This window comes from Oncorhynchus clarkii, chromosome 20 (genome assembly GCF_045791955.1).
Source record: "Oncorhynchus clarkii lewisi isolate Uvic-CL-2024 chromosome 20, UVic_Ocla_1.0, whole genome shotgun sequence".
Taxonomy (NCBI): Eukaryota; Metazoa; Chordata; class Actinopteri; order Salmoniformes; family Salmonidae; genus Oncorhynchus; species Oncorhynchus clarkii.
The window spans coordinates 58201389-58216714 of record NC_092166.1 but is presented as its reverse complement, the minus strand read 5'-3'; the positions used below and the strand labels follow the sequence as shown (position 1 = coordinate 58216714).

General features: G+C 46.7%; 1 protein-coding gene across 13 annotated transcripts in view; it reads right to left on the bottom strand.

Moving 5' to 3' along the window:
• The window catches only part of LOC139376585 (neurexin-1a-like), a 78922-nt gene extending 63805 nt beyond the window's left edge, over positions 1 to 15117 (bottom strand). For 11 of the 13 annotated variants that reach the window (XM_071119339.1, XM_071119345.1, XM_071119350.1 and 8 more), the window contains exons 1-4: positions 14936 to 15117; positions 12840 to 14134; positions 2358 to 2372; positions 229 to 258 (exon numbers count right to left, since the gene is read on the bottom strand). In XM_071119339.1, the coding sequence (XP_070975440.1) occupies positions 229 to 258; positions 2358 to 2372; positions 12840 to 13584 (790 nt within the window). In that variant the 5' untranslated portion in view covers positions 13585 to 14134; positions 14936 to 15117. The remainder of the gene's footprint in view (positions 1 to 228; positions 259 to 2357; positions 2373 to 12839; positions 14135 to 14935) is intronic. The other 2 variants (XM_071119342.1, XM_071119346.1) reach the window with 1 other exon arrangement.
• Between the last annotated feature and the right edge of the window lie 209 nt (positions 15118 to 15326).

The following is a 15326-nucleotide window of genomic DNA, read 5'->3' as shown; positions in this document are numbered from 1 at the left end:
TATATCCTCACCTTAACCACACATCTGGGATCAGTTAAGCCTCTCCATATCCTAATATACCCAAAAGAACCCAATATAGACAAAAATCAAACCTGACCTTGGATCAGCGTCTAGGGTCCGGCGGTGATGAGGTTTGGGGTGAGGGGTGTGGTGGGGGTGGGGAGGTGGGGAGGTGATGGGGAGCAGCAGGAACGGGGAGTGATGTCATAGTGATGTAATAGGTCGTACCTTGGTCGCCGATCATCAGGTGAGCCAGACCTTAAAGGAAGACAAGAGCACAGTCAGCACAGCAGAGGAGCATGACGTGGTTTTGTCCACACACACACACACATACATACACACACAGGCACACACATGTGCCCACACACACGCGCTCAAACATACACACATAGACACACACTCACACACCATCATGATAGCTACCGTTGCTAACATTTGCTCACAGTGATGCTAGTGTGCGGTGAACATTAGATAAAAATGACGACTTTCTATTAAATACTGTATATAGTTAAAATAGCACAGTGATTCTCAGTTTGGAAATTGTAGATACTTAAATTGTAGACATAAATTACAATTTGGAAATTGTAGACAAATAAATTGCAGACACTACCAGGGTTATCCTTACCTAGTGACGCATTCCTGTAAAATGTGGGTACGTTCATTCAGATCGTTCAACTGTAACTGTTACAAGCTGACAGTTCACTGCAAATGAAAGTCTTTTTGAATGCACCCTTGACCTGTGTGGAGCACCAACAGCTGGTAGAGGGGGTTCTACAACCATCCCTGCCACCCACACGTCTAAGACACACACCATGTTTAAACTTGTTGCTCGCTCATGTTGGTGTATATGTGTGTGTAGCTTCTACATATATCAAATAACTGCGGAATCACACACACACACACACACTATGTACACTGGTCTTGCTCTCTTACCCGTTTAAAAAAATGAAAATATTGTATCTATCATTCGCGAAGGGGGTGCTGAGTTAGTCAGCCTTGTTATTTCAACTGCCTTCCAATGACCTTTCTTTTTATCCCCTGAATTGTTTGTTTATTCTTTGGTGCCATGCTACTTTTTTGCACTTTGACCTTTGAAATATCATGTTTATATTTGCTATTTTATTACATTTATACTTTGTAATTGTCCTAGGGTATCTTGTAATTGTCCTAGGGTATCTTGTAATTGTCCTAGGGTATCTTGTAATTGTCCTAAGGTATCTTGTACTTGTCCTAGGGTATCTTGTAATTGTCCTAGGGTATCTTGTAATTGTCCTAGGGTATCTTGTAATTGTCCTAGGGTATCTTGTAATTGTCCTAGGGTATCTTGTAATTGTCCTAGAGTATCTTGTAATTGTCCTAGGGTATCTTGTAATTGTCCTAGGGTATCTTGTAATTGTCCTAGGGTATCTTGTAATTGTCCTAGGGTATCTTGTAATTGTCCTATGGTATCTTGTAATTGTCCTAGGGTATCTTGTAATTGTCCTAGGGTATCTTGTAATTGTCCTAGGGTATCTTGTAATTGTCCTAGGGTATCTTGTAATTGTCCTAGGGTATCTTGTAATTGTCCTAAGGTATCTTGTAATTGTCCTAGGGCATCTTGTAATTGTCCTAGGGTATCTTGTAATTGTCCTAGGGTATCTTGTAATTGTCCTAGGGTATCTTGTAATTGTCCTAGGGTATCTTGTAATTGTCCTAGGGTATCTTGTAATTGTCCTAGGGTATCTTGTAATTGTCCTAGGGTATCTTGTAATTGTCCTAGGGTATCTTGTAATTGTCCTAGGGTATCTTGTAATTGTCCTAGGGTATCTTGTAATTGTCCTAGGGTATCTTGTAATTGTCCTAGGGTATCTTGTAATTGTCCTAGGGTACCTTGTAATTGTCCTAGGGTACCTTGTAATTGTCCTATGGTATCTTGTAATTGTCCCAGGGTATCTTGTAATTGTCCTAGGGTATCTTGTAATTGTCCTAGGGTATCTTGTAATTGTCCTAGGGTATCTTGTAATTGTCCTAGGGTATCAAATCAAATCAAATGTATTATTATTACTCTGACGGTCTCTAACCTCTTATCAAACCTTATTATTACACTGCCCATTTATATCTTTGAGTGGAGAGCCACTTGAAACCTCCGGTATATGTCCATGAATGGATCTACTTATTTGTCCATGAAGGGAGTCTACTTACCGTCTGACTGCAACCCACATACAGCACACACACAACCTACACACACACAGCCCACACACCATTCGGTGCCCAAATCAGACATGGAAGAAGGAATGGGATAGGTGTAAAGAAGAAGAGAGAGGGGGGGGGGGGGGGGGGGGGGGGGGGGTGAGAGAAAGTGAGTGAGAGAGACCCACCTGGGTTGTAGTGTTCTGGGAGCGTCCAGACGAAGGAGAGAGAGAGACAGACATTCATTAACACGCCATGCACAGCCGTCTGTTACCACGGGTACACAGATGCACACCCACACCATTACCTTGGTTACACACATGCAGATCCACCCAGACATCACCATGATACCATGTGGCACTGATAGCCTTACATTCTTTCACACGCACACACGCACGCACGCACGCACGCACACACGCACGCATGCACGCACACACACACACACACACACACGTCAGGGTTGCGGCCAATTTATTCAATTCAGGAAGTTAATCGAAATTCAATTCATTGAAAAATCCTCAACAATAGTAGATTTTCAATACATTACTTGAATTTCAATACACGGAATCGACTGAAGTGCCCCAAACCAAGCACACGCACACAGGCACGCGCACACACACAGTGGCCAGGGTGGATGAAAGCGGACGCTCCTACCTGTGTGTTTGGAATCTGGAACATTTATTCACCCAGAACTTACCTTACAGCCTCCTGTACCAGAGCACAGAATACATGCACATGTTCTCTCTCTCTCACACACACACACACACACACACACACACACACACACACACACACACACACACACACACACACACTCACACTCAGACACACACACATTGACCATTGCAGTAAATGAATAGATCAATGGAAACAGGTAACTGATGATAGAAAACAGCAGTGCAGGGGGGAAACATGCTGGGGTCAGTACTGGAGTGTGTGTGTGTCTTTGGAACCAAATGTCCCTTTCCTCTGTCTCTTATTAAAGGTCCAATGCAGCCATTTTTATCTCAATATTCAATCAGTTCTGGGTAACAATTAAGTACCTTACTGTGATTGTTTTCAAATAATATGGTCAAAAAGAAAAAAAATTGCTTCTTAGTAAAGAGTTTCTCAAGCAATAATTTTGCTAGGACTGTCTGGGAGTGGGGGGGAAGGGAAAACTAGCTGTTATTGGCAGTTTAGAACTATTAACTGGTGATGTCACCAGGCAGGTCAAAACTCCATCCCACCAAAACAAGATGAAATTTCAGGTGGTATTTTCAAACAGCTTTTACACTAAAACGGAATTATCATAATTTTCAAACTTTCACAATATTATTCCAACCTCATACTGTGGAAATATATATATATCACAGGAAAAACACATTTTTGACCGCACTGTGCCTTTAATAATAAATTAAAACTAATTAAAGGCCTGGTACAGTCCCTACCCGTTGATCTAAAATAATTGGATAGGTTTAAGCAATGTGACATCAATTTCACCTTCAGTCCCGGTGTTCGAAAATGTGCTCCGCGCTGCAGTATTGTCAAAACAATTGTCGCGCCAACATATGTCACTTGCCTTCTTTCCAACACCCAACACACTAATCAACACACTACACTCACCACATATTTAATGTTCTTATGACAACATACTACGTTTCCAACCGAAATTTATCAACCAATTAATCCAAATGAATCAACTATTTTTTGAGCGATTGACCACCCTATTAGAGAAGGATGAAACTGTAAAGAGAGATAAATCGAGGGTGTGATAGGTAAATAGGTAGAGGGATGGAGGCATAGGACAGCATATGTAACTGAGTCTCTCTTTCAGAGCCCTGCTGTCTCCATGGTAACTTGCTCAGCAGAAAGGGGACGGGGTTGCTATGGAGACAAAGGAGGGGCCTAGATCTCAGACTAAAGACGCACGCACGCGCACACACACACACACACACACACAAACACACAGGGAGGTGATGAACACAAACAGGCTTGTTTTGAACGCAACTCACCACCACAAGGATATACTGACCACCACTAGGATCTAATGACCACCACTAGGATCTACTGACCACTACTAGAATATACTGACCACCACAAGGATCTACTAACCACCACTAAGATCTACTGACCACCACTAGGATAAACCCACCACCACTAGGCTCTACTGACCACCACTAGGATCATCTGACCTCCACTAGGATCTACTAACCATCACTAGGATCTACTGACCACCACTAGGATCTACTAACCACCACTAGGATCAACCCACTACCACTAGGATATTCTGACCACCAGGATCTACTAACCCCCACTAGGATATTCTGACCACCACTAGGATCTACTGACTACCACTAGGATCTACTGACTACCACTAGGATCTACTGACCACCACTAGGATCTACCAACCACCACTAGAATCTGCTGACCACCACTAGGATCTACTGATAACCAATAGGATCTACTGACCACCACTAGGATCAACCCACCACTACTAGGATCTACTGACCACCACTAGGATATACTGACCACCACTAGGATCAACCCACCACCACTAGGATCTACTGACCACCCCTAGGATCTACTAACCACCACTAGGATCAACCCACCACCACTAGGATCAACCCACCACCACTAGGATCTACTGACAACCACTAAGATCTACGACCACCACTAGGATCTTCTGACCATCAGGATCTACTAACCACCACTAGGATCTACAGACTACCACTAGGATCTACTGACCACCACTATGATTTTCTGATCACCACTAGGATCTACTAACCACCACTAGGATCTACTAACCACCAATAGGATCTACTGACCACCACTAGGATCTACTGACCAACACTAGGATCTACTGACCCCCACAAGGATCTACTGACAACCAGTAGGCTCTACTGACCACCACTAGGATCAACCCACCACCACTAGGATCTACTGACAACCAGTAGGATCTACTGACCACCACTAGGATCAACCCACCGCCACTAGGATCTACTGACCACCAATAGGATATACTGATCACCACTAGGATCAACCCATCACAAGGATCTACTGACCACCACAAGAATCTACTAACCACCACTAGGATCCTCTGACCACCACTAGGATCTACAGACTACCACTAGGATCTACTGAACACCACTAGGATTTTCTGATCACCACTAGGATCTACTAACCACCACTAGGATCCTCTGACCACCACTAGGATCTACAGACTACCACTAGGATCTACTGACCAACACTAGGATCTACTGACCCCCACAATGATCTACTGACAACCAGTGGGCTCTACTGACCACCACTAGGATCAACCCACCACCACTAGGATCTACTGACCACCACTAGGATCAACCCACCACCACTAGGCTCTACTGACCACCACTAAGAATCTAATGACCACCACTAGGAAAAACCCACCACCACTAGGCTCTACTGACCAAAACTAGGATCTACTGACCACCACTAGGATCTACTAACCACCACTAGGATCTACTGACCACCACTAGGATCTACTAACCACCACTAGGATCTACTGACAACCACTAGGATAAACCCACTACCACTAAGATATTCTTACCACCAGTATCTACTAACCACTACTAGGATCTTCTGAACCACCACTAGGATGTACAGACTACCACTAGGATCTACTGACCAACACTAGGATCTACTGACCCCCACAAGGATCTACTGACAACCAGTGGGCTCTACTGACCACCACTAGGATCAACCCACCACCACTAGGATCTACTGACCACCACTAGGATCAACCCTCCACTACTAGGATCTACTGACCACCACTAGGATCAACCCACCACCACTAGGCTCTACTGACCACCACTAAGAATCTAATGACCACCACTAGGAAAAACCCACCACCACAAGGCTCTACTGACCAAAACTAGGATCTACTGACCACCACTAGGATCTACTAACCACCACTAGGATCTACTGACCACCACTAGGATATACTAACCACCACTAGGATCTACTGACAACCACTAGGATAAACCCACTACCACTAAGATATTATTACCACCAGTATCTACTAACCACCACTAGGATCTACTGACCACCAATAGGATCTACTGACCACCACTAGGATCTACTAACCACAACTAGGATCTACTGACTCCCACAAGGATCTACTGACAACCAGTAGGCTATACTGACCACCACTAGGATCAACCCACCACAACTAGGATCTACTGACCACCACTAGGATCTACTGACCACCATTAGGATCAACTCACCAGCCCTAGGATCTACTGACCACCACTAGGATCTACTAACCACCACTAGGATCAACCATCCACCACTAGGATCTACTGACCACCACTAGGATCAACCCACCACCACTAGGCTCTACTGACCACCACTAAGATCTACTGACCACCACAAGGATAAACCCACCACCACTAGGCTCTACTGACCAAAACTAGGATCTACTGACTACCCCTAGGATCTACTAACCACCACTAGGATCTACTAACCACCACTATGATCTACTGACAACCACTAGGATAAACCCCCTACCACTAAGATATTCTTACCACCAGTATCTACTAACCACTACTAGGATCTTCTGACAACCACTAGGATCTACTGACTACCACTAGGATCTACTGACCACCACTAGGATATTCTGATCACCACTAGGATCTACTAACCACCACTAGGATCTACTAACCACCACTAGGATCTACTGACCACCACTAGGATCTACTGACAACCAGTAGGATCTACTGACCACCACTAGGATCTACTAACCACCACTAGGATCTACTAACCACCACTAGGATCTTCTGACCATCAGGATCTACTAACCACCACTAGGATCCTCTGACCACCACTAGAATCTACAGACTACCACTAGGATCTACTGACCACCACTAGGATCTACCAACCACCACTAGGATCTGCTGACAACCAGTAGGATCTACTGACCACCTCTAGGATCTACTGACCACCACTAGGATCTACTAACCACCACTAGGATCTACTGACCACCACTAGGATCTACTGACCACCACTAGGATCTTCTGACCATCAGGATCTACTAACCACCACTAGGATCCTCTGACCACCACTAGGATCTACAGACTACCACTAGGATCTACTGACCACCACTAGGATCTACTAACCACCACTAGGATCAACCCACTACCACAAGGATATTCTGACCACCAGGATCTACTAACCCCTACTAGGATATTCTGACCACCACTAGGATCTACTGACCACCATTAGGATCAACCCACCACTACTAGGATCTACTGACCACCACTAGGATCTACTGACCACCACTAGGATCAACCCACCACCACTAGGATCTACTGACCACCACTAGGATCTACCAACCACCACTAGGATCTGCTGACCACCACTAGGATCCTCTGACCACCACTAGGATCTACAGATTACCACTAGGATCTACTGAACACCACTATGATTTTCTGATCACCACTAGGATCTACTAACCACCACTAGGATCCTCTGACCACCACTAGGATCTACAGACTACCACTAGGCTCTACTGACCACCACTAAGATCTAATGACCACCACTAGGAAAAACCCACCACCACTAGGCTCTACTGACCAAAACTACGATCTACTGACCACCACTAGGATCTACTAACCACCACTAGGATCTACTGACCACCACTAGGATCAACCCACCACTACTAGGATCTACTGACCACCACTAGGATCTACTGACCACCACTAGGATCAACCCACCACCACTAGGATCTACTGACCACCACTAGGATCTACCAACCACCACTAGGATCTGCTGACCACCACTAGGATCCTCTGACCACCACTAGGATCTACAGACTCCACTAGGATCTTCTGACAACCACTAGGATCTACTGACTACCACTAGGATCTACTGACCACCACTAGAATCTACAGACTACCACTAGGATCTACTGACCACCACTAGGATCTACCAACCACCACTAGGATCTGCTGACAACCAGTAGGATCTACTGACCACCTCTAGGATCTACTGACCACCACTAGGATCTACTAACCACCACTAGGATCTACTGACCACCACTAGGATCTACTGACCACCACTAGGATCTTCTGACCATCAGGATCTACTAACCACCACTAGGATCCTCTGACCACCACTAGGATCTACAGACTACCACTAGGATCTACTGACCACCACTAGGATCTACTAACCACCACTAGGATCAACCCACTACCACAAGGATATTCTGACCACCAGGTTCTACTAACCCCTACTAGGATATTCTGACCACCACTAGGATCTACTGACCACCACTAGGATCAACCCACCACTACTAGGATCTACTGACCACCACTAGGATCTACTGACCACCACTAGGATCAACCCACCACCACTAGGATCTACTGACCACCACTAGGATCTACCAACCACCACTAGGATCTGCTGACCACCACTAGGATCCTCTGACCACCACTAGGATCTACAGATTACCACTAGGATCTACTGAACACCACTATGATTTTCTGATCACCACTAGGATCTACTAACCACCACTAGGATCCTCTGACCACCACTAGGATCTACAGACTACCACTAGGATCTACTGACCAACACTAGGATCAACCCACCTCCACTAGGCTCTACTGACCACCACTAAGATCTAATGACCACCACTAGGAAAAACCCACCACCACAAGGCTCTACTGACCAAAACTACGATCTACTGACCACCACTAGGATCTACTAACCACCACTAGGATCTACTGACCACCACTAGGATCAACCCACCACTACTAGGATCTACTGACCACCACTAGGATCTACTGACCACCACTAGGATCAACCCACCACCACTAGGATCTACTGACCACCACTAGGATCTACCAACCACCACTAGGATCTGCTGACCACCACTAGGATCCTCTGACCACCACTAGGATCTACAGACTCCACTAGGATCTACTGAACACCACTAGGATTTTCTGATCACCACTAGGATCTACTAACCACCACTAGGATCCTCTGACCACCACTAGGATCTACAGACTACCACTAGGATCTACTGACCAACACTAGGATCAACCCACCACCACTAGGCTCTACTGACCACCACTAAGATCTAATGACCACCACTAGGAAAAACCCACCACCACTAGGCTCTACTGACCAAAACTACGATCTACTGACCACCTCTAGGATCTACTAACCACCACTAGGATCTACTGACCACCACTAGGATCTACTAACCAACACTAGGATCTACTGACAACCTCTAGGATAAACCCACTACCAATAAGATATTCTTACCACCAGTATCTACTAACCACCACTAGGATCTACTGACCACCAATAGGATCTACTGACCACCACTAGGATCTACTAACCAACACTAGGATCTACTGACTCCCACAAGGATCTACTGACAACCAGTAGGCTCTACTGACCACCACTAGGATCAACCCACCACCACTAGGATCTACTGACCACCACTAGGATGTACTGACCACCATTAGGATCTACTGACCACCATTAGGATCAACTCGCCACCCCTAGGATCTACTGACCACCACTAGGATCTACTAACCACCACTAGGATCAACCATCCACCACTAGGATCTACTAACCACCAACCACTAGGATCAACCCACCACCACTAGGATCTACTGACCACCACTAGGATCTACTGACCACCATTAGGATCAACTCACCACCCCTAGGATCTACTGACCACCACTAGGATCTACTAACCACCACTAGGATCAACCATCCACCACTAAGATCTACTGACCACCACAAGGATAAACCCACCACCACTAGGCTCTACTGACCAAAACTAGGATCTACTAACCACCACTAGGATCTACTAACCACCACTATGATCTACTGACAACCACTAGGATAAACCCCCTACCACTAAGATATTCTTACCACCAGTATCTACTAACCACTACTAGGATCTTCTGACCACCACTAGGATCTACTGACTACCACTAGGATCTACTGACCACCACTAGGATATTCTGATCACCACTAGGATCTACAAACCACCACTAGGATCTACTGACCACCACTAGGATCTACTGACAACCAGTAGGATCTACTGACCACCACTAGGATCAACCCACCGCCACTAGGATCTACTGACCACCAATAGGATATACTGACCACCACTAGGATCAACCCACCGCCACTAGGATCTACTGCCCACCACTAGGATATTCTGACCACCACTAGGATCAACCCACCACCACTAGGATCTACTGATCACCACTAGGATCTACTGACCACCACTAAGATAAACCAACCACCACTAGGCTCTACTGACCACCACTAGGCTCTACTGACCACCACTAGGATATTCTGACCACCACTAGGATCTACTGACTACCACTTGGATCTATTGACCACCACTAGGATCTACTAACCACCACTAAGATCTACTAACCACCACTAGGATCTTCTGACCATCAGGATCTACTAACCACCACTAGGATCCTCTGACCACCACTAGGATCTACAGACTACCACTAGGATCTACTGACCACCACTAGGATCGACCAACCACCACTAGGATCTGCTGACAACCAGTAGGATCTACTGACCACCTCTAGGATCTACTAACCACCACTAGGATCTACTGACCACCACTAAGATCAACCCACTACCACAAGGATATTCTGACCACCAGGATCTACTAACCCCTACTAGGATATTCTGACCACCACTAGGATCTACTGACCACCACTAGGATCTACTGACCACCACTAGGATCTACTGACAACCAGTAGGATCTACTGACCACCACTAGGATCAACCCACCACTACTAGGATCTACTGACCACCACTAGGATCTACTGACCACCACTAGGATCAACCCACCACCACTAGTATCTACTGACCACCACTAGGATCTACTAACCACCACTAGTATCAACCCACTACCACTAGGATATTCTGACCACCAGGATCTACTAACCCCTACTAGGATATTCTGACCACCAGGATCTACTAACCCCTACTAGGATATTCTAACCACCAGGATCTACTAACCCCTACTAGGATATTCTGACCACCACTAGGATCTACTGACTACCACTAGGATCTACTGACCACCACTAGGATCTACTAACCACCACTAGTATCAACCCACTACCACTAGGATATTCTGACCACCAGGATCTACTAACCCCTACTAGGATATTCTGACCACCAGGATCTACTAACCCCTACTAGGATATTCTAACCACCAGGATCTACTAACCCCTACTAGGATATTCTGACCACCACTAGGATCTACTGACCACCACTAGGATCTACTGACCACCACTAGGATCAACCCACCACCACTAGTATCTACTGACCACCACTAGGATCTACTAACCACCACTAGTATCAACCCACTACCACTAGGATATTCTGACCACCAGGATCTACTAACCCCTACTAGGATATTCTGACCACCAGGATCTACTAACCCCTACTAGGATATTCTAACCACCAGGATCTACTAACCCCTACTAGGATATTCTGACCACCACTAGGATCTACTGACTACCACTAGGATCTACTGACCACCACTAGGCTCTTCTGATCACCACTAGGATCTACTAACCACCACTAGGATCTACCAACCACCACTAGGATCTGCTGACCACCACTAGGATCTACTGACCACCACTAGGATCTACTGACAACCAGTAGGATCTACTGATTACCACTAGGATCAACCCACCACCACTAGGATCAACCCACCACCACTAGGATCTACTGACCACCACTAGGATCTACTGACCACCAGTAGGATCTTCTGACCATCAGGATCTACTAACCACCACTAGGATCTACTGACCACCACTAGGGTTTTCTGATCACCACTAGGATCTACTGACTACCTCTACAATCTACTAACCACCACTAGGATCTACTGACCACCACTAGGATCTACTAACCACCACTGTATAGGACAGGGAGAATGGCTGGTGCTGTGATTCACTCTGTAACAGTCATATTAAAGATATGGGTTTCAATGGTCTACACTATATACTACAAATAACACCAGTAGTTTAAATCTGTGTGTAGGGGAGGTCTCTGTGTATGTGTGCGCAGGGCTGGCTCATGGCATAAGCGACATAAGCGGTCGCTTAGGGCCTCCGTCGAGGTCTCAACATACTATTGAGAGTTAGAATAGTAGAATACACAAGGTTGGAAATTTGGTTGTGCATCAGCAATTTTTTGCCATGTCAGCTAACAATTTATAGATTGGTAAGTTAGTCTAGCCAGTTATCTAAACTTGTAGGAATCATGTCTGAATACCGATCAGGCACTTGCTCAGGGACCCTGACCTCCAGGGGGCCCCCACTGATTTTGTTAGTCACTCTCACTCATATATCATTTACATGGCATAAGTCATGGCAAAATGTGTACAATTGCAGAAAATGTGTTATAGAATTGCTAAATGTTCTCTCCGTCCCATGGCAAATTGTGTAGAACTGCAGAAAACTTGCTTTAAAACTGCAACCTTTTTCGTGTCAAGAGGGGGGACACAATTATTTTGTTTTCCACTTGGTAGGGCACCACCCAACCAAATATCGCTTAGGGCCCCCAAAAGGCTAGAGCCGGCCCTGTGTGTGTGTTTTTAAATGTGTGTGCCAGATGAAATCACAACGTTTCAAGGTAGGGTTTGGGTAAGGCCTTACCTTCGCTGCAGTCGTTGCCTTTGTAGCCGGTGTCGGTACAGTCGCAAACGTTCTTCTGCTCGACGACAGAACACACCCCTCCATTCTGACACATGTGGTCCGGCCCACACCCGTCTCCCCCCATGGTAACGCCCTCCGATCCTTCCATTACAACCGCCGATCCATTGATGGTCACCGAAGTGAGCCAGCCAGCAAAGGGGGCGTGGTCTCTGACGCCAGGGGAAGTGAGGCGGAGAGGGGAGGCGTGGAGCTCTGGGGAAACCCCGCCCATAAAGGTGTGGCTAAACACTGTCATGTCTCTCCGTTTGCTCTTCACCTCTGCCCATCCCTCCATCCTTCCATCCACCTCAAGGCTTGTGTTCCTCCAGTCCCGTTTCACACGAACCACATGCCAGTGTCCGTCACTCACGGCGACCCCGGAACTCACCTCAGCCGGCTCGGCGCAGAAGATGGAGAAGCGTAGGCGGAGTTTCCCGCGCAGCAACAATAGTTCCAGGAAGTCGCAGAATCCTTCGTCGTCAAGGTAAAGCAGCAGTCCGTCCTCACTGTGAGTTCTAACGCTGAACGACAGGATGCTCTCGCAGCACGCGTTCCACACCGGGAACCGCCCCCACTGTCCCGACACCCCCCCAAACTCTAGCACCTCCCCTCTGGATCCCCCAAGGCTACAGAGGCACAGCCAGACACACAGCAGGGGGGCCGCGGCCCACACACACACCGCCATCACACACACGCGCAAACACATACACACAACGCACACACACGCAGACACAAAGGCTAGAGCTGGGCAGCACAAACTACTCTACAACTCATGGTGCAAACATCCTTGAGAGCACCCTTAAGTCTTCTTAGGGCCCTTTCTAGTACCCTACAGCCTTCTTAGCCCCGTTAGTAGCACCCTACACCCTCCATAGGTGTTCCTCTGTCTGCCAGTCAAGTGAGGGAGCTGGCTCCTTATAGAGGTCCAAGTGTTCCCAATGTTAGTCTTCTATCTTCTCGTCTCTGTCTCTCCTCGTTCCTCCTCCACTGTCTTCCTTCAATGGTGTGTGTGTGTGTGTGTGTGTGTTAGAGAAATGAGGGGTGCAGTGTGAGAACCATATCGGTGTCTTCGTTGGTGCCTGTTCCCCTCAGAGAGAGAGAGGGAGAATATGGTCATACACTGTCACACACCGTAAACAGAGAGAGACTATCAGAGCATCTCCCCCTCTTTTTTGTCTCTATCAGCGGGGCTTGTGGGTTGAGCACTGTGAGTGTGTCCCTCACTGTCGCGTCATCACTCTTTTCTTTCCAGTGACCTACAGAGGGAAGAGACAGCACTATCACCCTGGGTCAGATACATGTATGGAAACGCACTCTCTCTCTCTCTCTCTCTCTCTCTCACACAGTCTTTCCAGACAGTCCTCCTATCACCAACACCATGTGATATACCAGTGAGTCTTTTCAGAAAGATACAGAATATTCAGATGCATTTCATGTGTTGTATAGAACTTATTGTCTGTCAGGTAGAACAGTATAATTTCAGCTCGACTCATTACCTTAATGTCTACAACGTTCTGTACGTTTTACCTCTCTGACGGCAAAAGACATTCCAACATGACCACCTCGTGCCTCCGCAAGGGACTCGGAAGCGGTTTCTCGAGCGATGCGGAGGATGACTCAAATGCGCCTTGTTTATCGAATTATCCCCTTTTTCGCACCATGGGAAAAAAAGGCGCCTCACACCACTCCGGCGTCTGTCTCTCTAGTGATGTGGTTGAGATTAGGGTTCCAAATCACAGTATTGAAAGACGCGGTGAGATGAGAGCAGGTTTAAATATCGATTATCGATCAACGGCCATTCCTCTCTCCTCTCCCCCTCCTAAGAGTCTCCGTGTATGTGTGTGCGTGCGTAGGCTATTCCTCTCCTCCAGTGAGCTCGAACTCACCCATTACTCCGAGTTTATATCTACCTCACCTGTGCGAAAGAATCCATACACCAAAAACACTGCTGCGGGAAAACGCCCATATTAGGCTATTCTAATTAAATAGGTACATATAGCCCACAGCAAAGACCTAATACAATACATACACACCGAGATAAAAATGTCTCAGCCTACCTTACACACATCTTCTGGTCGGTGTTGTGGCTACTCATCGATTTTCTCCTTGTCATCTGATAACAATCACCGCGTTGTGAGGGGAGATGCTGAGTGCAGCCAAACCGTTCCCGGTAAATACCTGTTAGATAGGCCTACCGAAACAATCACAGTCTCTTCTCGATCAAACAGACCAGTGGAACCAAACGCATCTCTCTCTCTCTCTCTACGGAGGAGGCGAAGGTGCAGTCTGCTGCTCCGTGCATCACGTGGATGATGAAGGGGAGAGAAGAGGAGGAGAGGATGGGCGGGGCCGCTCTGCTGCAGCACCTTGGACAGCGCGCGCTCACTATCTGAATACCGGAGAGGACTCACGGAATACGGCGGCAACATCCGAATCATTACCCAATTT